The sequence below is a fragment of the Bombyx mori genome, chromosome 15 (assembly GCF_030269925.1).
Source record: "Bombyx mori chromosome 15, ASM3026992v2".
NCBI lineage: Eukaryota > Metazoa > Arthropoda > Insecta > Lepidoptera > Bombycidae > Bombyx > Bombyx mori.
In genome coordinates, this window is record NC_085121.1 from 7723272 (window position 1) to 7748610 (window position 25339).

Here is a 25339-nt window from a genome sequence, read left to right on the forward strand (position 1 = left end):
TAGTATGTTTAATTTATGTTTAGAATTCACACTTTGTATTTACTACTAGGTACTGCTTCATCGTCATATGACCGTTGTAGTACTATTCATTCTCACCTTAGTTTCCTACCTAGCTGCCTAATGACCTATTCCGCACCCTTTGGTTAATTACAATGAAATCCCACACGGAATAGCACTACAGTACAGTATTACTTATATATATTTATTTTATGTATTTCATTATATATGTACGTGTATGTATATGTTCACGTTATTTATGTGTGTATGTATATATATGTAGTCTAATATATTATGTTTTTTTTTTTTTTTTATTGAGTTCTTGTCTAGGTTGTAAATTGTTTAGATTGTATTCTTCTACCCACTCATTTAAAGCTTTCCTTCGTTAAGAACGGTTAGCTGGTAGAAAACTCAACTGTTGAATTAAGCTCGCCATTTTTTATATCTTACGCAATTACTGTAATATTAACTGTGTGTACAATAAAGAATAAAAGAAACAGTACAAACTATGTACATATTTCTGCTGCAAAAAACATAGTATAGAAAAAATATCATATTCAAATAACGGAATTTAAAAATAACAGATTTTTAAAAGAACAACAATTTCGTAATGTTATACTATGTTAGATAACAGTCGTGTTATTTAAAAATAGGTGTGAAACCTCGAAAATTCGAGAAGGCGTTTCGTTCATTATTCAAAAGTTATTACAATGTTTATTATTACATCATTACAATTTGTTGGCGGCCTACATTCAAATGATGGGGAAAATATACACATTCCATCAGATGAATTATCAGATTTAAATTGATTTCGAATACAACACGAATTACGAATTCAACAACTACGATACCTTGATACCTTGAGAGCACTGACCTGGAAAGTGTCTGGCAAGAGGACGAGAGGCTGCCCCAGAACAACTTGGCGTCGCTCGGTGAGCAGGAGCTAGGGGTCTTGGGCATGACGTGGGAGGAGCTAGAACAGAATGCCCAAGACCGATGTAAATGGAAAAAAAATATTCGAGCCTTACACCCCAGCAGAGGGTAATACGAAGGGAATGATGATGATGATACCTTGATTACACCACCTACTTGTACGAAACTGTCTAGATTTTAAACCAATGGTAAATCTGTAAAAAAAAATCTAAAATAAAAAGACGACGACAACAAATAACTTAGATGATTATTATAAAACTGCTGTAGAGCTGTCTCACGGTGAATAAATTCATAAACAGATTGCAAAATAATGTTTATTTGTAGGTATTTGACCCAAATCACCGATTGTATTTTGTTTTTGTTAAATTACCCATTATTTCTTCGAGGATCACGCAAAATTATTGCTTTTTTTTTATTGCTTAGATGGGTGGACGAGCTCACAGCCTACCTGATGTTAAGTGGTTACTGGAGCCCATAGACATTTTCAACGCAAAATGCGCCACCCACCTTGAGATATAAGTTCTAAGGTCTCAGTATAGTTACAACGGCTGCCCCACCCTTCAAGCCGAAACGCATAACTGCTTCACGGCAGAAATGGGCGGGGTGGTAGTACCTACCCGTGCGGACTCACATGAGGACCTACCACCAGTAAACTTAATTTAGATTAAACCTTTGATTTAACATCACTTTTAAAATTAGCATCTATATAATTTTGTTTCGTTACGTACCTAACCTTATTTTTCGATAACCGAGTTCTATATGAAATATCATTTAAAATACTTATTTTCATATTTTTATTCATATTAAACATTTCGAATTACATGGTTTTTTTCCTGCCTTGCCTGATGATCTAGAGAGATCATATCAGCGTAACCTTAACTAGTAGATGAGCTCACGGGGCTCAAATCTGACGATGTTGCTAACACGAACCCTAGCAAGAGCCGTGCTTCGCATAATCTACCACCGGATCGGAAACGCGACCTACTGAAAAGATCCGGCGAGAAACTCAATGGGCTTAATTCCTTGCGAGTGCAGCTGCTGATACACCTAATCGATTATAATGAGCAATAACATTTTGTAAATATCGTTGTTTGTTTGAATGGTTGGAATTTATTCTAACATTTAACACACCGGTTGAATAATCGAAAACTGTAAATAAATCTTCATAATTGTACATTTCAATAATGAATCACTATATCAATATATTAAGTATCTAGTTGCTTTCAGAAGTTTGTAATGTTTATACATTCCTTCAGAAACTTAGTGACTATCTTATCAGGTCGGATATTTTTTTTTTTATTGCCCTTGTAGGCAGACGAGCATATGGCCCACCTGATGCTGAGTGGTTATCGTCGCCCATGGACTTCAGCAATGCCAGGGGCAGAGCCAAGCCGCTGTCTACAATATTCAAATTGGAAGGGTACATACTCATTGGCACAGAAAAAAAATTAAATCTATTAAATCGTACGAGTTCAAATTCGCTCGTTAACTTTTTTAAATATAAAGTGCGTAAAATTAGAGAATTCGATAATGCCAATGAATTTGGAAAAACAACTGAAAGAAATGAAAGCCACTTTAATGTTATTAGTTTAGTAAGATTAACGTGTACGATTTCTATGAGTCAGCCGTCAAATAATTTATAATTTATCTGAACCTTTTTGTATAAAGCAAATTGTTGATGAAAGCTTATAAAAAGTTTAAACGAGGTTAATTTCAAATATTTGAGCTTCATTGCGTACTTAAACCGTGAAAACAACCTTAAAATTAAATATTTTATGAACGAACGAAAGATTTTAATAAAGATTATCTTTTTATTAAAAGGATACAATTGGGATATTAAAGTATAATAATAAACAATGTTTTTGAAATGAGAAATTTCACATCGTTCACTCAATTTGATAGTTGCTTAATCATGGCCGAGTCGATATAAAAACAAGTAAACACAATACAATGTGCATCAGTAAGCAAAATATCATGTTTCTGGTACTTCTATTGCTAGTATGCGTACGTGCCATTGAGCACCTGTTATGATGTCTCAAAGCGTTCAACACATCACACGACATCATTGCAAATGAAATGTGAACTCTGGAACATCATATTTTCAACTCGATTGTGTTACTAAACCTGTTTACTGTGTTAACAAATACCTAAAAATCTAATTGTGTTCATCGTTGTCACAAACTGTCAGCTATTTCTAAATCAGCGCCAAAATAACATGTGACGGTCAATTTCGTAATTACCGTTTCTTCACGGTAAATCCTGTGGTTGAAACGGATATGAATAAATAACAAATCCGACAAGAACTGAATATGATTTTAATTGCATTATATTTAAAATGATTGTATAAATATTTATTGCTTTAAATACTAGCGCCGTTAAAACAAACGTGAGTCATTGACCTATAAAATTTAAACTGACGATGGTGACAAAAAAAAAGAATCCGAGGTCGGGATTAACATTCACTGATGAAATTTGAACAAATAGTTCTGAAAATATACAAATGGTTCTAGATTATCTGTGATGATAGTTATTTTGATTGTTAATGAAAGAGTGACTACACTTGAGCGACTTCAATAAGCTACTTCAAATACTTCCCATCGTTCTTTCATAGTAGTAAGCACCTAGTACGTAGTAGTAAGTACCTAGTAAGTACCTATTCTACGTCTACTAAAGTCTATGATGAGTATGACGACAGAGTTTGCTGTTGAGTATAGAGTTTGCTGTAACATCTCATGCTTCAGTATTCATGACGCGTAGTAATACGCGTTAAGCGTCCGGTCCGAAGGGCGGGAAAACCGTTTTCTACCTAATGTCTCCAGGTGAGGATCCGCTAACACTTAAAAATGTTTATAAATTTGGGCAGTCACTTAATCTTTTACGCTATTTGGAGTTATAATATTTTTTGGGTTTTTTTTACTGAAGTTTATACGGGGGACATTTGAGACCTAAAAGCGCGTTTTTGACTAAAAATGTATCTAAACAAAAAACATAATGGAATCTCTTAATTTTTTTAATTTTAGTAATTTTTTTTTGTTGCTTAGATAGATGGACGAGCTCACAGCCCACCTGGTGTTAAGTGGTTAGTGGAGCCCATAGACATCTACGACGTAAATGCGCCACCCACCTTGAGATATCAGTTCTAAGGTCTCAGTATAGTTACAACGGCTGCCCCACCCTTCAAACCGAAACGCCTTAATGCTTCACGGCAGAAATAGGCAGGGTGGTGGTACCTACCCGTGCGTACTCATAAGAAGTCCTACCACCAGTAAGATTAATTAGTCGTCATGGCCTAAACGATAAGACGCCCGGTGCATTCGTGTCGAGCGTTGCAACAGTGCTCGAATCTAGCAGGCCAATCTTTCTAATGAAATACGTACTTAACAAATGATCACGATTTACATCCACGGTAAAGGAATAACATCGTGTAGTAAAAATCAAACCCGTAAAAATTTTAATTTGCGTAATGACTGGTGGTATGACACCTTGTGAGTCCGCACGGGTAGGTACCACCTATTTCTGCTGTGAAGCAGTAATGCGTTTCGGTTTGAAGGGTGGGGCAGCTTCTGTACTGCAAAACGGAGACTTAGAACTTATATCTCAAGGTGGGTGGTGACATTTACGTTGTTGACATCTTTAGGTTCCGGTAACTACTGACACCAGGTAGGCAGTGAGCTCGCCCACCCATTTGAACTATAAAAATAATCCTAGCTATAATATAAAGTATATAAAAAAATATAGTTCTTAAGGCACTTATACAATACTGTGGACATACGAATAAATTTCAGCTGAAGTATTTTCTACTAGTGTATTTATTAGTAGGCAGCGATTTGACCTTTACCATCAGGATGGCCTACCAATAACGGCAATTAAAAAAAATATCTTCCACATATTGGTAGGAAAAGGCTCGGCTAGATTGTACAATAAATTTTCTACTTGTCTTTCCATAATAATATCATTTAGTTTGAATAATTCTTCAATTTAATCACTGGGTATTAACTTATTATATATTGTTCAAAGATATAAATTCCAGAACAATCTATAATTTTCAATCACGCAAAGAACTTGTGCAAGGGTCATTATTAACTTATGACATAATGATTGCCTTTCAAAGTATCTTTGATTAGTGATTGTATTAAGGTAGTGTACACCCGTTCTTTGAAGTTCGCAATATTGATTTAATGGTCTTTCAGTCCTATCAGTAATTTACGACAAACGGATTCAAGCACGTATTTGTTGTTACCATTATTGCGTTTTGAAATTAAGTTTTTTTGATAAGATAATTTAATTACTTCAAAAAAAAAAAACTGAATCATTTTGTCAAATGAAGATAATAGATAATTTAACAAAAGTGTCGTATCATTGTAAATTATAATTAATTTATTCAAATTAGGTTTCCTATTTTTCTTTGAAATATATAGCTGATAAACTGTTGATAAGAATATAAAATATGAAATGAAATAAAAACCTGGCTGCATTCAAGATACTATCTTTAACTTTCTTGTGTTGTTTAAAGGAGAGGACGAGCTCAGGCCCTCCTGGTGTTAGGTGGTTACCGTAGCCCATAGACATCGACAATGTAAATGCTGCCACCCACCTCGACACATGAGTTCTAAGTCTCAATTTTAAAGTACAACGGCTGTCCCACCCTTCAAATCAAAAACTATTACTGCTTCACGACAGAAATATGCAGGATGGTGATAACTACCCTTGCGGGCTCACAAGACGCTCTACCACCAGTGAAGGACTTTTTTTCATCGACAAAATTTTATAAAGTACTGAATATTCATATACAATCCTGGTCGCCGGAAACTACATTCCCGATCCTGCGGATCGAATGGTAAACAGTCGATGTCACCCAAAACAGGTCGCTTACGACGAAAGGCCCGGCGAGTAAATTAACCTACAGACACAGCTCACTGAGTTTCTCGCCGGATATTCTCAGTGGTCGCGTTTCCGATCTGGTGGTAGATTCAGCGAAGCACTGCTCTTGCTAGGGTTAGTGTTAGCAACGTTGTCAGGTTTGAGCCCCGTGAGCTCACCTACTTGTTAGGGTTACGTTGAAATGACCCTTCAAGGCTATCGGCTTAGGTAGGAAAAAAAAATTATACTCGTATATACAACCTCGTTGAAAATTATTGGCATATTTAACATGGACCATGCTATTTTTATTTTCGGTCGACCATTAGGAGCAAAAATTTGGACACCCGTATTGAAAATGTAGACACCCGTAGACCTTACGTAGCCGATTCGTTAATTTTCTTGTAATAGTAATTATTTGGAACTCTGCTTAAAAATTTAATTTGATAAACCTACTATGTACTTTTTTACTACCTACTACTACTACTATATAATACATGTAATCATTATGTAGCTAGTAAAATCCGAAAAAATATCGACAACTACAATATAGTACAGTGGTAATTTTCACTTAAAATTTATTTCTGCGTCCTTGATACCGCATATTTTTTAATGTCTAATATTGTAATTGGTAATGTAAAAAATAGACAGGCGCCTTTGAAATAAATGGCAGCGTAAATATTTGAGTATAAACATACAAGAATTAAAGAGTTTGCTTAGCGCTATACGTGGGCTATGCAGTTAGGTAATTTAGATTCTAAAGCTCAATTTCAAGCAATTCCTATTACAAGCCAATTAACGCATCGGTTATGTAAAGTCTACGGCGTTTCGTAGGCGGAAATCGCATTCGGCGATTTCTTCTTTTTTTTCAGCGATTTCCTCCTGACCAAACAAAAGGTGTGTCTACAGATTCAAATTTAGCCGACCCAAATAAATATATTATGCTCCATATTAGATATGCTAAATATTTTCAATGAGGCTATATGACAATAGTTTTTAAATTCAGTATTTTATTGGATTTTATCGACGGAAAAAAATAATTTGTATTCAATACAAAACAATTGATTAGTTTTGTTTTTATATTTTAACGCTTTCAAAATACGTAACTAAACAATGTTCACGGCAAAAATCTTTTCAGCGCTTGGCACGTCTAATTTGTATATATTTCTGTGATGCCTAGCTTCGCAAGTATTATCATTACGCGATATTTATTATCCTCATTGTGACGTAGGATGAAAATAATTCGAAATAATTTTAGATTTTAGCACCGGAGATATGTGAAAATTTGTTCTATTTTAAAATGTGTAATCGCGAAAATGCTGTCTTGACAGTACTCTGACGTGAGGCGAGCGGGGCGTGTCATGCTCAAAACTTCGTAGTGATTTAATCATTACTTTTACGGTTTTATTTGAACAAATTCTTCACTTACTGACGACTGTTTTAAAAATAATTTAGTTACGAATTCTAAATAAAGCATTCATCTTGGTTAAGAGTGTTAATAAAATAGTACATGTACATATTATGTGTATCAATAATAATTAAATACTATAAAAAAATAAAAAACTACCGTAAATTGAAAACGTATTATTTTATTTCAATGCAATGGGTTCGTAGTGTTAAAGTTATATTAAAAAAATTACGTAACACAAAAAAAAATCTTATATGCCTACATAGTTGTTGTTTTTCTATTTGTTTTTTTTTTTCAAATTAAAATGTTTTTTTTTTGTTCTGGAAGGGAGCACACGCGAAGGCGGATTGGTTTGGCGCGGGTGCTCAGCCAGCTGCGATGCCGAAGACGGCACGACGGGAGCGTTCGACGATGGCAACTCAAACCCAGGAGACAAGGTATCGTTGTTTTACTTTCTTTTTATCTTGCAAAAATAAAAATTAAAATATACATACGAATGCATAGACGTCCTAAAAGGAAACTTAAACATTTGTTATTCTTAAATTAAAAAAATACAAATAATTATCGAATAATAATATGAATCGAATACTTTACGAAATTATTTGACTTCACGTTTCAAAGACACGCCATTAACGTTGTCTATGGTCACAACTGAGTACCTACTAGTTGTGAAATAACAATAATAACATCCTAAAAATTCTCTCTATCTATAAAACCAACCGTATGGACTCGTATTCTTAAAAAGGGTTATTAAATGATTGAATAGCTGGAGGGGTCGGACGCAGCTCCGGACGACCCTGTTCACCTCAAGAGACGGGTGGGACTCTTCAGTGGGGTGGCTCTAATTGTCGGCACTATGATTGGTGAGTGGCAATTTTCTAACGAATCAAATCATATTACGAATCATTGAGTTGACAATAGCAAAGGAATTCACACAATTGCAGACGGATTGGCGTATTGAATTCATTTTATAAACTACTAGCTGTACCCATCCGCTACGCTGGGCATTTAAAATTAACGTTATTATTTTCCCCCCCCACAAAGATTCTCATCATTAACGCCCCTGCAACTGGTGTAGGGAGTCCAACACTCATATAAATATTAGCCTATCCATTAAGTACACGTATTTTCTACATGGATACCAAGTTTCAAGTCAATCGGATGCATGGTAGGCTTTCGGTAGGCAGCGGCTTGGCTCTACCCCTGGCATTGCTGAAGTCCATGGGCAACGGTAACCACTCACCATCAGGTGAGCCGTATGCTCGTCTGCCTACAAGGGCAATAAAAAAAAAGGTTCAGTAGTTATAACGGAACATCCGTAAAAACCACTGTAGATTTATATATTAGTATAGATTATTACCAAGTTGTTTTATAATTTTTCCGACCTACATAATAGGTGAGTGCCGTCACTAATGGACATTTGCAATGCCAAGTGTATAGTCGAGCCGCCTACCCACTGCTCTCTCTGTATTTGCTGAAAGTAAGATCACGTTAAAATAAAAATTATTTTAGATGTAATTATTTTCAATAACATAGTTAACTGGGAAAAAAGAGTAAACATGTGGGGTACCAAATTAGATAATGTTCATTTGTATTTAATATTGAATGTCAAGACTGAGTATTTTACTGGTCGTAGGACATCTTGTGAGTCCGCACGGGTAGGTACCACCACCCTACCTATTTCTGCCGTGAAGCAGTAATGCGTTTCGGTTTGAAGGGTGGGGCAGCCGTTGTAACTATACTTGAGACCTTAGAACTTATATCTCAAGGTACCCACCTTGAGATATAAGTTCATTTAAGCGCATTTAAGTTGTAGATGTCTATGGGCTCCAGTAACCACTTAACACTAGGTGGGCTGGGAGCTCGTCCAGCCATCTAAGCAATAAAAAAAAAAGACTGCAACTACTTGACTTTTTTAACAGACGTCGCTTGGCTTGTTGCAAAGAATCCAAGTAACTTAATAGATAAAAATATGTGTGGATGAATGTTTTGAAACATACGTTACGAATTTTCTCATCACACGATACACTTCTTTATGCAACACTATTCAATTTGACGTCATTTCATTTTATCATTCACGTAACCTACCTAACAAGAGACTGATACGCAATTTATATTCAAAGAAAGCAATGTTCCTGAAATTTTTACGTGGATGTGTATGTATTTGTTCTGATGAGAACTGAAACAAGTGGTTGCTAAATATACAAATAAATAATTAAATTCTATAATGATATCGTAATTGTCATAAACTTTGACATGCGCTTTTGGAGTTTGAAGTAACGGAAACCCTAAGTTGTTATCCTAAGTTTAGGTTTGGGTGTCTGACTTAGTTGGACATTGTGGGAAAGCGTAGTGCCATCTAGGGGAGCTCCGACCTGTCGGCTGCCGGTTCCGGTTGTCGTTGCTATTGACCCTCGGTTTGGCGTGCCGTGTGATGGTGACGGTAATGGGCGAACCCGGCCCCATAGCTATCTTCAAACAAAAGCGATAGCGGTATGTTATGTAGTGGGTATAACTGTCAAATATTCACTATAGAGGACATGGGTGGATAATCTGGACTGTCACGACATGCCTTATAGACATCACATCTACGGTTATCCAGGCCCATATTATATGATGTCATTCCTCAATTTAATTTAAATCCCGCGCAAAAATTACCCGCAAAATTATGATATCTTTTTCTTATTATTGTATTCCTCATTCTAAATATTAATGTGTTTTTAAACATAATATATTTCAATTTTGGCTATCTTAAGCTAACTTAGAGAAAAATAATAAAATTAAATTGTATAAATGTTGCGAATACATTGCAGCTCCATTTTTAGAACTAGGTAATAAGTGGGCGGCTTCGCAGTAGTGAAATACAAATTGGTAACATAGTGGATCGCAGTAAAAATACGAGCAATCAAATCAAATATGATTGCTCGTTTGATTAATTTTTCTCGCGATTGTAAATCCATTAACTTTTTTTCATCTAATCAGAACTACTTTTACGCTTTAATCTCGCGATTTTATTGTCTTTATATTTTTTCCGACGTTTTGGATACTTAAAGTTTTCGTGGTTGATTTCAGTTGTCCGTGACCAAGAAAACTGTAAACCGTAAAAGTAATTATGATTATTTTTACGATTTGCTAAAACCGAAGAAAATGTATTACTCTTCATCTTATATACATACATATCCCGTTGGCTGTTTTGATTTGGTTTTTAATGAAAACTATTTTATGCCATTGCTAAACTCTGAAATGATTTCAGGATCAGGAATATTCGTATCGCCCTCTGGGCTTTTGGCGCGTACCGGCTCAGTGGGCATAAGCTTCATCATTTGGATGGCATGTGGCCTGCTCTCGTTGCTTGGTAAGACATATAAAAAAAAAACCTTATGTTAATTTTTCCCATTGATGTCCTTGAAGATAAATGTGGATATTTTTTCTAGAAACCATTTAAGCTTTTGACTTATTTTTATGTAAATTCTTGTGAGAGTTTACGGTGCGGGTAAAACAGATACAAAATTAGTGTCCTATTGAATGGAGTTAATAATAGCACTCGTTTTATGTAAGATCGAGTAAAATTACTATACTGAGACCTTAGAACTGATATCTCAAAGTGGGTGGCGCATTTACGTCGTAGATGTCTATGTGCTCCAGTAACCACCAGGTGGGCTGTGAGCTCGTCCACCCATCTAAGCAATAAAAAAAATAAAAATAAAAACAAAAATCAATTATTTTGTACTCAGTCTATTTTTTAGTGCCATCGACACTATGTTAACAAGAATACGGCTAATAAGTATTATGCGTCCGTTTGGGGGGTGAAACAGCCTATACAAAATATAGTTACAAACTCGAACACATGTTTCAAGTTTGTGATGCCTATGGCTTCTGCTAATAACTTAACATGATGTAGGTTATGAGATCAATCGCTCGTTAGAACAAAAAAAATACGAATTCGTATGAAAAAGTCTTATGAAAAGTGTAAATCCGCCATTATCCCATTAATGTCGAGAAATATGTTTAACACAATATGTACATCGGATTGTTACCTTAAGATTTAAAAGAAACATAGAATGTTAATAGTAAAAAAAATAATTTTATTTTGCACGTACATATTAATTATACAATAACTCGTCACGCGAGTTGCCGACTTCAATATAAATCAAGTGTCTATCCAATAAGACCAATAGTCAGACAAGACAAGAACAAATTCTATTTTTATGAAGACAGCAAGAATACGGGTTCGTGTGACGTGCGATGCTCACACGTAAATTAGTTGTTGTACAACGTTTCACTAATATTGTTAAATGCCTCAAAATCGTTACAATGGCCACTCTTTATATTTACATTACGCTAGTTAGTCTACTTCTATTACTTTTGATAGATGTTAATTGAGACGTTCATAATTTAACCGACCACAGCTTTTGTAATTTCGAGTAAACAATCAAACTGTTCACACAGTGGTTCACACAGAAAAATTTAATTTATGATTCATATGTCAGATTTCACAAACGTAAAATAGCCGATAAATTGACTAACGTAATTTAAAACGCTTAAGCTAATGACATCATTATGAAAACTAGTGGTCCCCCGGTAATCGAAATTCAACTATAATTACCTAATTGAAATTATAAGTTTGTACACTATTACGAATCAATTCTCAAAGACTAGGTCTATAATCACAAATGGTGGAATGAATGGTATCAGTAGTTATAAATATTTTATGAACAGATATGAGTAGAAGGGTTATTTTCATAATATCCTGAAAAGCACCCCACGCTTTTTTACAATAAAATCATTTTTTCTTACACTATTTTTAATACAAATTTATTTTCTATTTTTTAGTTGGATTTTCTATAAAAGCGTATTTTGTTAGCTCTTTTAAACTATTATCTATTTTATGTTCAAATACAGGAGCGCTTGCGTATGCGGAATTAGGGACAATGAATACATCATCTGGCGCTGAATACGCCTATTTCATGGACGCCTTCGGGGGCCCACCCGCATTCCTCTTTTCATGGGTAAAGTTTAATAATTTCATTTTAAGTTCGTGCCTAATAAGTAAGTTAATAACGCAGATAATCATTAAATACCCTTACTTTTAGGTATCGACATTGGTTTTAAAACCATCACAAATGGCCATTATTTGCCTAAGCTTCGCCAAATACGCCGTTGAGCCTTTTGTAGCGGAGTGCGAACCCCCTGACAGTTTGGTCAAATTGGTTGCGGTCATTTCGATTGGTAAGAGATAAACTTCAATTCAGCAAACCACATACGGCGCAGTCCCATATACTCCGCTGCAGAATACTAACCGATAATTAGAATCAAACTTCGGTCTCAATTGATACATTCCTCGTGTTATCAATTCGACTGAGGTCAATAAGATGTTGCGAGCCTTATTTAAAACGTAATGGTTACTATGCGTCGTACTCATTCTGTTTATACCGCTTTTTCAGTGATGATCTTAGCAGTGAATTGCTACAGTGTCAACTTGGCAACGAATGTGCAAAATATTTTCACAGCGGCCAAACTCGTTGCGATCGCGATCATCGTATGCGGAGGAGCTTACAAACTGATACTAGGTAATAATGCGGCTGTGATTTTATTTATATTAAACATTCATTTACTTAACACCAAAATGTATTTTTGAACAACAACAAACCAGAAACCTTTTTTTTATGTTGAATGATATTCTTTGTACATATCCGCACGTTTTCTTAAATAAGAAATAAGAGTATAATATTTTTAAAAAAAACGGGTGTGCTTAATGAATGGGTAATTTTTAATTGAATGTTTCGTGAGGCAATGGCTTAACAAATTCAAATGCATCGTTTCACCCATTACATAATAATGATGAGATGTAAATATTTTCGACATACACTGACGGGTAGTTGTGTCCGTATGGTGCAGGTAATACGCGACATTTACAGGAGCCCAACTTCGCCAGTAGCAAGGCGACTCTGGGCAACATTGCCACCGCATTCTACACCGGCCTATGGGCTTACGACGGATGGAATAACCTTAATTATGTCACGGAAGAAATAAAAAATCCTTCCAAGTAAGTTTTTTCTTAGTTTTAACGCTATATGAGACCCAGTAAATAGAAACGCAGAAACGCAACTACAACATAACATAACTTGATAGAAATGGGTAGGTTGGTGGTATTTACATACCACCAGTACTCAAAATAAAAGTAGCTGAACGTGGGTTTCTCAGGTTTTTTCAAAAATCGTACTGAAATTTGATTATTTTACTGAGACATTATTTCATTTTATTCTTTCGTTTCATTAATTTCATTCCAATTGATCAAAATTCCTAATAAAGTTATTTCACCTAATTTCCCTTCATTTTTCATGGAACAGAATATGCGTGTTTAATAAATAAATTAGGTAATCAAAGTTTTTCAAACACTTGACACTGGCAACAATAGCATCACAAGAATTATTAAGCCGATTGCCAGACTGAAAAAAGAAAGAAAAATAAAAAGATTATTTAGAGCGGAATATTAATATCTAATATATAAAATTCTCGTGTCACAGTTTTCGTTGCCATACTCCTCCGAAACGGCTTGACCGATTTTGATGAAATTTTTTGTGCTTATCCGGTATCTATGAGAATCGGCCAACATCTATTTTTCATCCCCCTAAATATTAGGGGTAGTCCACCCCTAAATTTTATTTTTTATTTTTTAGACAAAAATTTTTGTTTTTATTTTTTTATGATACAGCATACAAAAATACATACAACCCTAATTTTTCACCCCTCTACGACTAACCCTTATTTTTTATTTGCTAATTAAAAACTTAAAATTTTTTGCGAGAATTTTGTTTTTATTTTGTCACTAGCGACCCGCCCTCGCTTCGCTTCGGAAACATTAAAACACTCATGAAACCAAAAATAAAAAAATAAAAAATAAAATAAAAAAAGTAGCCTATGTTCATCAGGGACAATGTCGGCTTCTAATGGAAAAAGAATTTTTCAAAACGGTCCAGTAGTTTCGGAGCCTATTCGAAACAAACAAACAAACAAATCTTTCCTCTTTATAATATAACTAGCGACTCGCCCTCGCTTCGCTTCGGAAACATTAAAACACACATGAAACCAAAAAAATAAAATAAAAAAAAATTAAAAAAAAGTAGCCTATGTTCATCAGGGACAATGTCGGCTTCTAATGGAAAAAGAATTTTTCAAATCGGTCCAGTAGTTTCGGAGCCTATTCGAAACAAACAAACAAACAAATGTTTCCTCTTTATAATATTAGTATAGATGATGTAGAATAAAAAAATTCATATTACTCTGAAATTTTCACCCCTCTACGATCAACCCCTATTTTTTATTTGTTAATTATAAACTTTAATTTTTTTGGGAAGATTTTCATTTTTATTTTGTCATGAATTAAAATAAAAAATCTGATGTTACTCTCAATTTTCACTCTTATACGATCAACCCCTATTTTTCCATCCCGATTAATATTTGCAATAAGGTTGCAAGATGGCAATCAAATATTATAATTGTAGTACGATAAATTCTTATACAGAGTTTATAATTTCAAATTCCTTTAAATATTTTTTTTTTTAAATTGAATTTGATCTCCCGCCCTCGCCGATCGACTACTGATCAATTATCAATCGATCAGCTATCCTCGCCAGGTGTCACCACTCATCCAGCAAACATCACGTAGTAGGGATGAGGACGAAGCCGGTCTCCTGTCTTACTTACTCACTATACATCATAGATTATACAATTAATATATTTGAGAGCTATACAATACTATACATTTTTCAGCCATATTTTTTTGGTTTTATTTGTGTATCAATAGTATGTTCAGTAGGTCTGAGAATCGGCTACTATCTATTTTTTATACCCCTAAGTGAAAAGGGTTGTCCACCCCAAACATTAATTTTTTATTTAAATTTTTTGGATATATATTTTTTGTTTATAATGAGGTAATAATAAGTGGTTAAATGAGGGTTTTTTTTCTACAGTAGAATTTCCCTAGAAATCTTATTTAAGGCAACACAACGTTTGCCGGGTCAGCTAGTATTATATATAATCTTCTGGCTTTAATAAAACTACTACATTTTTTATACCTATATCATTGTTAACTAATAATCGATTTTATTGCAAATCTAAAACACCCGTAATTTCGCCCACACTACTTGATTTTTACAGGAATCTCCCGCTAAGTATCATAATCGGGATACCGTTAGTAACACTATGCTACGCTCTTGTGAATGTATCATATTTGGCGGTGATGTCCGTGAGCGAGATGGCGGATAGTGAGGCAGTGGCGGTCACATTCGGTAACCGATTGCTCGGCCCGATGGCCTGGTTGATGCCATTAGCCGTCACTATATCTACTTTTGGATCAGCGAATGGAACTCTATTCGTGGCCGGAAGGTACGGGCTGTAAAATTTGAAATCAATCTAATTAATGAAATTTCTTTGTTCTTTCAAATTGTTTACTGTGTCAATCAATATTATTTACTCTGACGGAAAATAATATTGATTTTCTACAAGCTAATCATAAATACTTGACATTTGTATTATTTATTTGTACTATCGATTCATAAGTAGGGAATATTCCGAGCGATAGCTCTTCTCACTCAATGTCATCGCGAGAATCACCTACGACATTCCTTCGTTTTATCAAATAGCTGCAGTATACCTTGTGTATCCGATGATGGGTAGACCAGAGCACATGACATCACAGCTTGGATGCTTTACCTACCACCGTCGCGAGACGACAATGAATCGTCTCGATCTTACTACGCGCTATTCTTTTGCGTTCTTCTAATTTTTTCCATGAAGTGTCGATCTCACTACGCACTATCCTTTTGCGTTCCTTTAAATTCCTTCATCAGTGTATTACATTAGAAACAATTCGATATTTGAAGAAGATATGCCTTGGAATCATGCCTATTCGATGTGTCTTTATTCACGCCGAAATGTACATGATGAATGTTATAAAAATCGTGATTACAGGTTGTGTTTTGCCGCGTCACGAGAAGGTCACTTATTGGACATCCTCTCTTACGTGCACGTGCGCCGTTTCACACCAGCACCCGGATTGATATTCCACGTAAGTTACAAACCGCGCGTCGAAAGCTTTTATTGTCAAAAAAAAAGCCGGTCAAAAAAAATTTAAAATTTTGTTTAGAAAGTAATTATTACTGTACGTAAATAATTAGTAACAAATGTTAAGTTAGGACTTTCTCCTGTGCTGTGAGCATCTCAGATACACCCGACACTTAACAAGTAGGTACAATCGGATTTTGTGGCACTATAGTCATACTAAAGAATGACGTCAATTTCCGCCGACGCCATACATATAACGTGCCTATACATAATATAATGTATTATAAAAACATGCTAAAACGTGTAAAAACATCATAACATGCTGTGTAAGAACGGGACAGAGAATACCCTCTCAATTGGGAGCAGATACTTTAAACTTTCACTTAACTAAAAAAATCTAAATTTGTCTCGAATTCAATTAAAGGAAATTATAAACACTAAAGGTCCCGCAGTAGTCGAAATTCGACTATAATTTATTGGAATTTTAAGTTTGTACACTATTATTTTACTTTATACTTCTATAATCACAAATTTCGCCAAGACTACACTATAAAAAATATTAACAAAGACAAACCATATTCTATTCTCAATTTGACAACAGACGTCAAGAACAAAAGTTTGACAATAAATAGTATGCATGCGTGTGTGCGTCAAATCATAGACCTATATAGTAGGGACACGACATATTGTTCTATACGTACAGTTGCTTATATAAATAGCACCCATTTTGAAGGCACACACATAAACATATATCTATCTCGTTCTTACTCAGCACTTTAACTCGCAGGAAAACAATATAACAGTATTTCAGTGCGTACATAAAATGAAACATGAATATACGTAAATGTCTCCGTCTCCGTCTAATGAGGCCGAAAATCCGCCATGTTTAGCGCACCAAATGTCATTGTCACGTCAGTTCGGCCATCTGTTTTGGGTTATACATTATTTATTGACTTTAATATCGATTTAATATGATTGCTTATATAAAATTTCTTATTTTATCATGCTTAAAACATACAAAAATAATAATTAAAACATATTTTATAGGATCTCAAGAAAGTCGATGCCCCAAAACTATTATCTATATATATTTAAATTCATTATGGAGCCCTCATCCGAAAAATCGGACACCATTTTTCGGTCGGAATCTATTCATCATGACACTAATCATAAATTCCTCTTTAAAATATGTCATTAAAACATATTTAGAAATTCTGTTTAGATATTTCGGGAAAAGGCTACCGACAAAATCTCTTCGGAACTATTTAAATAAAATAGTTTTATTCCGCAGTGAGTAAAACCTTATTGTAAATTCGTTAAATATTTAATAATTAGGTGATTTTAGAGAGGAAGTCACAAGGAATGACGTTTGTAATTAATGAATAAATGTTCTGTAGGTGTTTTTTTTTTATCAGGTGGTCCCTTGATACGTTTAAAATATGAATCACTCTCAAGCGAGAGTGATTCAAATGGTGCGGCGCACCTTCCTTGAGGTGCGCTGCGGGTTACGGACTTTAGAGTCAGCAAAACAATTAAAATAGATTGTAATAGTCTAAGAAAAACATGTACTCAAAATACGATAACATTCAGCATGCTAGAAATGGGCTGATGGCACTGTACTATGCCATATCTTTATGTTTTGCGGAAAACGACAACTTTATAAAATCAGTGTAGCAAATTTTAAAAATCGTCATATCGTTTACATGGAAAATTTGAAGCACGAACTCGTCTTAGATTTCACATAATATCTAAATCACATCATCTTTGCACATAACAATATACTTACTTCCTATTAAAGTATACATTCTACAAATACATTCATACTCAACAATATTTAAAATAAAATGAGCCAAGAACGTTTATCGATAAAACCTACTAACATTAAAATCTTCTGGGCAGCACTAAAACCGCCATGTTTTGTGGCCAGATGACGTCACAGTGGCACGAATTTTTGGTTGACGTTTCATTTCCATAGGTTTCCTATTTCAGTGGCGTCAAATACATGGCATGTAGGGTGTGTAATGTTTTCTTTATTGATTTAATGTATCTTTTATGTATTATTTTAAAAAAATATGAGCATTGTGCACTTCTTCTCTATATATTCTCTATAAGTGTGGAAAATTTCATACTCCTCCGTCCGTGCAATTTTCGTAAAAAGGGATACAAAGTTTTTGCTTCACGTATTAATATATAGATGTTAAAGAACATCAAATATTTATTGTTGATGCGAAAAGCGCATCACCGTCACCGTATGCGTCACCGGAGTCACGCGTACTGTTACAATCATAACATTAGGTATTAGGGTGCCTCTCCACCGGAGCGGAGAAACGGAGAAATATTAAAATCAATAAGATTGCACAAAATCATTTTGCAATCTTATGGTTTTGATTTTGTGCCATCTTATTAGTTAATATTTCTCCGCTCCGGTGGACAGGCACCCTAACTCGGAGGCGCTCGGGCGTAACTGTTAGCAAATCCCACCCCTCCTGGCTGTGCTTTACTCGCCCATCTATGCTGGTGAAACTGGAAAGGCCTACGAGCCACCAGTAATCCCTCACACATAAAAAAACGCGAAATTAAATTGTGAAAAGTAGCTTTTTTTTCGCTCTTGTAGGCAGACGAGCATAAGACCCATCTGATGTGAGTGGTTACCGTCGCGCATGGACTTCAGCAATGCCAGGGACAGGGCCAAGCCGCTGCTCACCGTTAAGTACTCTCCACAAGCCTCTTTTGAAGAAGGACATGTCATAGCGCTCTGGAAACACCGTGGAGGGGAGCTCATTCCAAAGCCGGATGTTACGTGGCAAAAAAGATCTCTGGAAACGCATCGTGGATGAACGCAGTGGCTCCAGGTCGTATGAATGAACTCTACTCCGGTGGCGGGCGGTGCGATCATCTCAAACAATTCCAAGTTTTATTTGTAGTAGCTTGGAAATGATACGAAATTTTTCGGAACGGGGTTTTGTTGTTAGAACACGTTAACAATATTACAGTTTATGTAATAAAATATTACTATTAAAAATTAGCCGCGAATACCTAAGTACCCCTCCGTCACACAAGGTTGTTGACCGCGTGCGTCTGTGGATTTTCTATTACATTGTGCGCACTTCAAAGAAATGTGCTTAAACTTTCAAACAGCATCAGACATAATAAGACATTCTTTTTCTCAGACTAAATTGTAAAATTTTAGTCACCATATTGTGTTATTTTTTTATTGCTTAGATGGGTGGACGAGCTCACAGCCCACCTGGTGTTAAGTGGTTACTGGAGCCCATAGACATCTACAACGTAAATGCGCCACCCACCTCGAGATATAAATTCTAAAGTCTCAGTATAGTTACAACGGCTGCCCCACCCTTCACCCTATTCCTTCACCGTGGAAATCAATCGAGAACATTTGGTAAGTACGTATTTCGTTAGAAAAACTGGTACCTGCCTGCGGGATTCGAACACCGGTGCATCGCTACATACGAATGCACCGGACGTCTTATCCTTTGGGCCACGAAGACTTCAAAACGTGTGTTAACATTATATTTATAGATTTGAAGGTAATTTACAGTAAGACCTCGACTTTGTTACAGTCTTTAATAGCCGTGGCAATGGTGTTGTACGGGACGATAGATTCGTTAATAGATTTCTTCTCGTTCACCGCTTGGATATTCTACGGAGGCGCGATGCTCGCTTTGATTGTGATGCGGTATACGAAACCGCACGCCCCAAGACCTTACAAGGTAAGTAATAGCTTTAGGAGATATCTTTATTGGTGGTAGACTGTCTGGTGAGCCAGTATGGGTAAGTACTCTGCCTATTTTTGCCGTGAAGCAGTTGTGCGTTTCGGTTTGAAGAATGAAGCAGCTGTTATATTGTAAAAACTGGTACTTAGAACTCATGTGTCAAGGTGGGTGCTCCGGTAGCCACTTAACACCAAATAGGCTGTAAGCTCGTCCGCCCAAATAAGTAATACAAAAAATAAAAGCTACTTCACTAATTATGTGGTTCTGCACATAAAATTTCAGAAGACGAGTTATTTTATTGAATTTATTTATCGTCATCTCGCAGTTGATATTATGTTTTCATTCTTAACATTGTTAATGACAGGTGCATAATTCTGTTGACTGTTAGGAATAAAGCATTTTAGTGTTGAGTTCAATAGTGAGTGACATTGGTTGGTTTAATCAATTTTAAATCAAACGCGTCTCTCTCATAAGTGTTGCTAAATTGAGGTACGTAATTGGGAGCCTAATAAACTTCTTTATTTTACTGTCTGTCAAAGAAAATTATTGCGTTTCCCCTCAATACGATTCAGACATTTATTTCAGGATTAATTGAAACACGTTAAAGGTGACCTCGATTTCTTGCGTTGAAACAAATAATTTACGATTCACATGAACTGTAATGTAAATGTAACCATTTTTGATTTGTAATTTTTATTCTCCTGTATGCTTAGTGCGAGTTTCTTAACGTTCTCGATAGCGTAAAAGTTAGCCCAATTTTGTATGCAGTTGAAACAGCGCCCATTCCATACAAATATGAGTTAACTTTTACGATATCGAGAACTTTAAAAAATTCGCAATAAGCACACTGAATTCAAAAGTTTAATCGACACTTGTCTATCTCCATCCGTTACATAACTACAAGGTCTGTTTTGAATTTAAATGTTAAATATGGAAAAACAAATATATTTATTTCGCTCTCGTTTGTACTAGTTTTTGAGACTGCTCGGGTAAGTAGCTGTTTCTACCGCAAAGCAGTAAATGGCAGTTCAGTTTTAAAAGCGGCCCTGCCATTATACATATTGGCCGGATCCACAATATCTATGGGTTCTCTTAACTAGGAGAGATGTAAGCTCAAATAATCTATAGCAATACATTTTTGAAGTTATACTTCTTTAGGCGCGTTATGAAAAATTGATGAGAGTGAAATTTTACGATGCGCGCGCACCGTTACACAAAATTAACCGAATGAAGTTGCCCACTAAATCGCTCATTACAATACGACCGACGTAACTTGGCGAGTCTGAATATAGCCGCAGGTGAACTTGATTAAAATTTAAATAAAAAAAGAGAAATAAATTTAACTGGTGGTAGGACCTCTTATGAGTCCGCGCGGGTGGGTACCACCACCCTGCCTATTTCTGCCGTGAAGCAGTAATGCGTTTCGGTTTGAAGGGTGGGGCAGTCGTCGTTACTATAATTGAGACCTTAGAATTTGTATCTCAAGGTGGGTGGCGCATTTACGTTGTGGATGTCTATGGGCTCCAGTAACCACTTAACACCAGGTGGGCTGTGAGCTCGTCCACCCATCTAAGCAATAAAATTTTTTTTATTAAGTATAACTTCTTACACGCACCCTTTTTTTTCTATTTTAATTTAATTAAAACGATATTTCAGGTACCAATAATTATTCCGTACATCGTGCTGTTTGTATCGGCGTATCTCGTGGTGGCTCCTATACTGGACAAGCCTCAGTGGGAGTACATGTATGCGGCAGCGTTTATATTGGGAGGGCTGCTCGTGTATCTTCCGTTCGTCAAATGGGGATATTCATTGCCGTTTATGGGTAAGATAAATTTTTGAGTTCATTTGTTGAACTAAAAAAAGTATAATTATTATTTTATTGCTATATATTATTAATAAACATCCTGTAGGCCTTAATTATTTTATTGCCATATATTATAAACATCCTGTAGAATATGCCTGAGTAAGATTTTGATTCTTTGATTATGCGAAAGACAAAACGCTGTCAATTAAAAAGCTTGTACCTACATATTCGTTGTCGTAATTATGTGCCTACCTAACGTTTACAAGCGACTTCCACGTTAAAGGAATAGCGTGCCATAAAATTGAACCCACAATAGTTGTACATTGGGTAAAGAAAAATCCAATTCAATTGGTGCTTCGATCAGTGTGCTTGGTGCGATTTTTTTACTTCTCGATTCCGTAAAAGTTACCTAACTAAAGTTATTTGTATGGAGTTGGAAGAGCGCCCCTAGCGGCAAACGAAGGGAAACTGCTCCATACAAATTAGAGTTAACTTTCACGCGATCGAGAAGTTAAAAAAAAACTCGCACAGTTCGATCTCATGCTTCACGGTGGGTGCGTGATGTAATACTCCGGTAACTACTTCAGAGTTGGCCGTTAGATTTTTAAACCTTTCTAGGTGAGATAGATAAGAAATAATTAAAAAAGTTAGTAGTTGACTAGCTCCACGAAACAGGCGTGTGTAGCTAGCTAATAAAGGAACGATAGCTTTTATTCCAATTCAATTCGAATATCGACCTCAAGTCTCGAGATGGACGGTATTTCATATACAGATGCATAAGCGCTCAGAGGAGACTCCATTTTTCCTACTAACGAAAAACTTGAAAAACGTAAGATCTTTATAATCCATCCAATTTAATTCACAGATAAAATTACGGTGTTTCTGCAAATGGTACTAGAGGTAGTGCCAACATCTACAACGTTCGAATACTAAAGTAGTGCCTGCCGGACCTTAAAGAGCGTCAAGTAAAATCATTTTCGATATCTACCACATCATAAACACAATAATTATTACAATGAAGTATTATTAAAAACGTTTCTCGGAAATTCATTTTCATCACTTCAACATTAATATTGATATAATTCGTCTCTGATTTCTAAGTACGTACTTGGATAGTGATTAAATTACTTAAATTAAATTTGGTTGTTAATTTTTGACTGATAAAATATGTTCCTTATTTTAAAATGTAACAGACCGTAATTCGGTAATAATGTTTTGAAAATAACGTAATGTGCGTGAAATTAACATAGACGAAATATTTTATCGTAAATAAAATGTCTAAAAATTTTAAACAAGATTAGAGTATTTTGGATTTTTCTTTGTTTTGGTAATTAATCCATTAATTCTTTAAATAATCTAGGTTTTTTCAATATTTTTTAAGTTCATCGTTCATTTCATTAGTTTGCACGAATCATTCCTATGGGGTTATTTGCTTTGAGAATTTCTGTCATCTTGTCTCTTCCTTGTTTTTTTTTTCGTAGGTGTTGATTTTATCTGTAGCAAAAGCTTAAGATCGATTTAACGTCTAAAATCCATATCAATAATTTACGCAAATTGGAATCGTAAAGCAATTTTATCATAGAGGCTCATTAATGGTGATTGTTTCAACATCAGGATTCTCCACCGATACGATCGCTGTAATACATCCCACCTGGACCTTGTATTATTATTTATGTATTTATTTGTTCGGCACACAATACACATTACAAGCTAAAAAAATACACAACAAATAACAACAAGTAAAAAATCTATCTTGCAACATAAGCCATGCGCACGACTAAACAAGACAAATGTGTACTTCTGGCTAAGCCCTTGCTTGCCTACCTGTCCTGGTAAAACTGGGAAGGCCGGATCATCAGTAACCCCTCAAAAATAAAAAAATAACAAATGTACTGAATTTTTACACAATTTTCCTTACGACTATAGGACAAAACAACACGATAACGAAAACTAATCTAACTTATAATGTAAGGAAATAATTTTACTCACAATAAACATTAAACAATTACACTATATAATAACTGTAAACAATCATGATTACGAGCCATGAGATGACTGTCTTTCTCGACAAAACGTGAAGCCCCATTCGTGTCACTATGAGTGATTGTGCTAAACTCATGGTTTCTTAGTTATCATTAATCACGATAGTTAACCTTAGGGTAATCAATAGATTAGTATCTCAATTTCGTTTTCAAGGTTTTCATTATTTGATTTATTGACACCTGGACCACTTATTTTTGTGAACATAATTCTTTATCCTAGTATATCAGAAGGCTGAGTAGGACCCCTTTACTTAATTCCAGAGAAAAAATAGGTCACAACATGTCAATATAAAATCCTCTTAAAAAGACTTAACTTTAAACTGTGTGTTAAAAATAGTAAGTATTCAATTTATTTTACAATGGGATTTTGCGATCGGTATAATTTGGTCTTATCATTCCGTACCGAGGCAAACGATATTGTTGATTTTAATTTTTTAAAGACGTTTTTAAAATATTACTCGAGTTTAGTGTTCGATAAGAAATAAAATTCCTGAATTTGAGAGCGTACTCATAAATAAATATTTATTTGCGAGATGTTGGCAGCCGTGTAATCTAAAATTTTTATTGAAAAAATAATTATTTTAGTATAATACATAGTTCGTATTTACATGTTAAGAAATATGTGGGCACACAGTACACATGATGATGTGATATTGTTATGTTCGAAATTGAAGAGTATTGTTGATTTGTGAGTACAGGTAAAATAATCAAAAAAATACATCTTATTATTATGTGATCTCTTAAAGAGAGCAAAAATATTTATTGTTATACATAACACTGAGCTAAAATAAACACAATTGAAATCCGATCAGTAGTTTTATTTCATTGATATTATTTTAATTTACAATATTTAACTGCAAACCAAAAACACTGTCACTATCTTTTTTACCAGCCTGACTTCATGGAGGACATATCAGGGCACTCATAGTAGAAGTGGGTGATATAAATCGTATATAGATTCAATATCTATATATCGCAGCAATATCGTTGAATCCGATATCGCCCCGCACGAAATCTATATATCGATATCAGCCGATACACGATATTGCTCGATGTGATGCGCATCGCCATATCGTACCGATTCGTGAATCGAAATCTATATTTCGATATCAGCCGATACACGATATTGCTCGATGTGATGCACATCGGCATATCGTACCGATTCGTTAATATCAGCAATATTCGTTTGGTTCGTATCGAATCGGTCAGAGTGAGTGAGCGCACGATAGGGATATCATGTGATGAATGAAACAGAAACAGGCATTATCCATACAATTGTAAACCTTATATTTAAGTCCATATGTCTGTAGATTATTCTTAGCGTATCAGCAGGATACAATTAAGGAAAGAAGTTTCAACTTTCGACCCTAACTTGAATGCAGTATAGCCTATTTGCATCGTTGAATTTAATTTCACGCGCTTTGACCTTGAACTAGAATTTTTGGACAAGTGTTTATAAATACTTAAAAGTTTTTTGTGTTTGATTTTTAAAGTA

The 25339-nt window shown here is 35.1% G+C and overlaps 1 protein-coding gene across 2 annotated transcripts in view; it reads left to right on the forward strand.

The window, feature by feature from the left end:
- Nucleotides 1–24652, forward strand: part of LOC101739545 (b(0,+)-type amino acid transporter 1) — a 45583-nt gene extending 20931 nt beyond the window's left edge. For both annotated transcript variants that reach the window (XM_004928478.5, XM_021349639.3), the window contains exons 2-13: nucleotides 7523–7632; nucleotides 7962–8058; nucleotides 10449–10550; nucleotides 12098–12204; nucleotides 12289–12424; nucleotides 12640–12765; nucleotides 13094–13241; nucleotides 15356–15583; nucleotides 16169–16265; nucleotides 19843–19992; nucleotides 21652–21820; nucleotides 22668–24652. In XM_004928478.5, the coding sequence (XP_004928535.2) occupies nucleotides 7523–7632; nucleotides 7962–8058; nucleotides 10449–10550; nucleotides 12098–12204; nucleotides 12289–12424; nucleotides 12640–12765; nucleotides 13094–13241; nucleotides 15356–15583; nucleotides 16169–16265; nucleotides 19843–19992; nucleotides 21652–21820; nucleotides 22668–22735 (1538 nt within the window). In that variant the 3' untranslated portion in view covers nucleotides 22736–24652. The remainder of the gene's footprint in view (nucleotides 1–7522; nucleotides 7633–7961; nucleotides 8059–10448; nucleotides 10551–12097; nucleotides 12205–12288; nucleotides 12425–12639; nucleotides 12766–13093; nucleotides 13242–15355; nucleotides 15584–16168; nucleotides 16266–19842; nucleotides 19993–21651; nucleotides 21821–22667) is intronic.
- The last annotated feature ends 687 nt before the right edge of the window (nucleotides 24653–25339 follow it).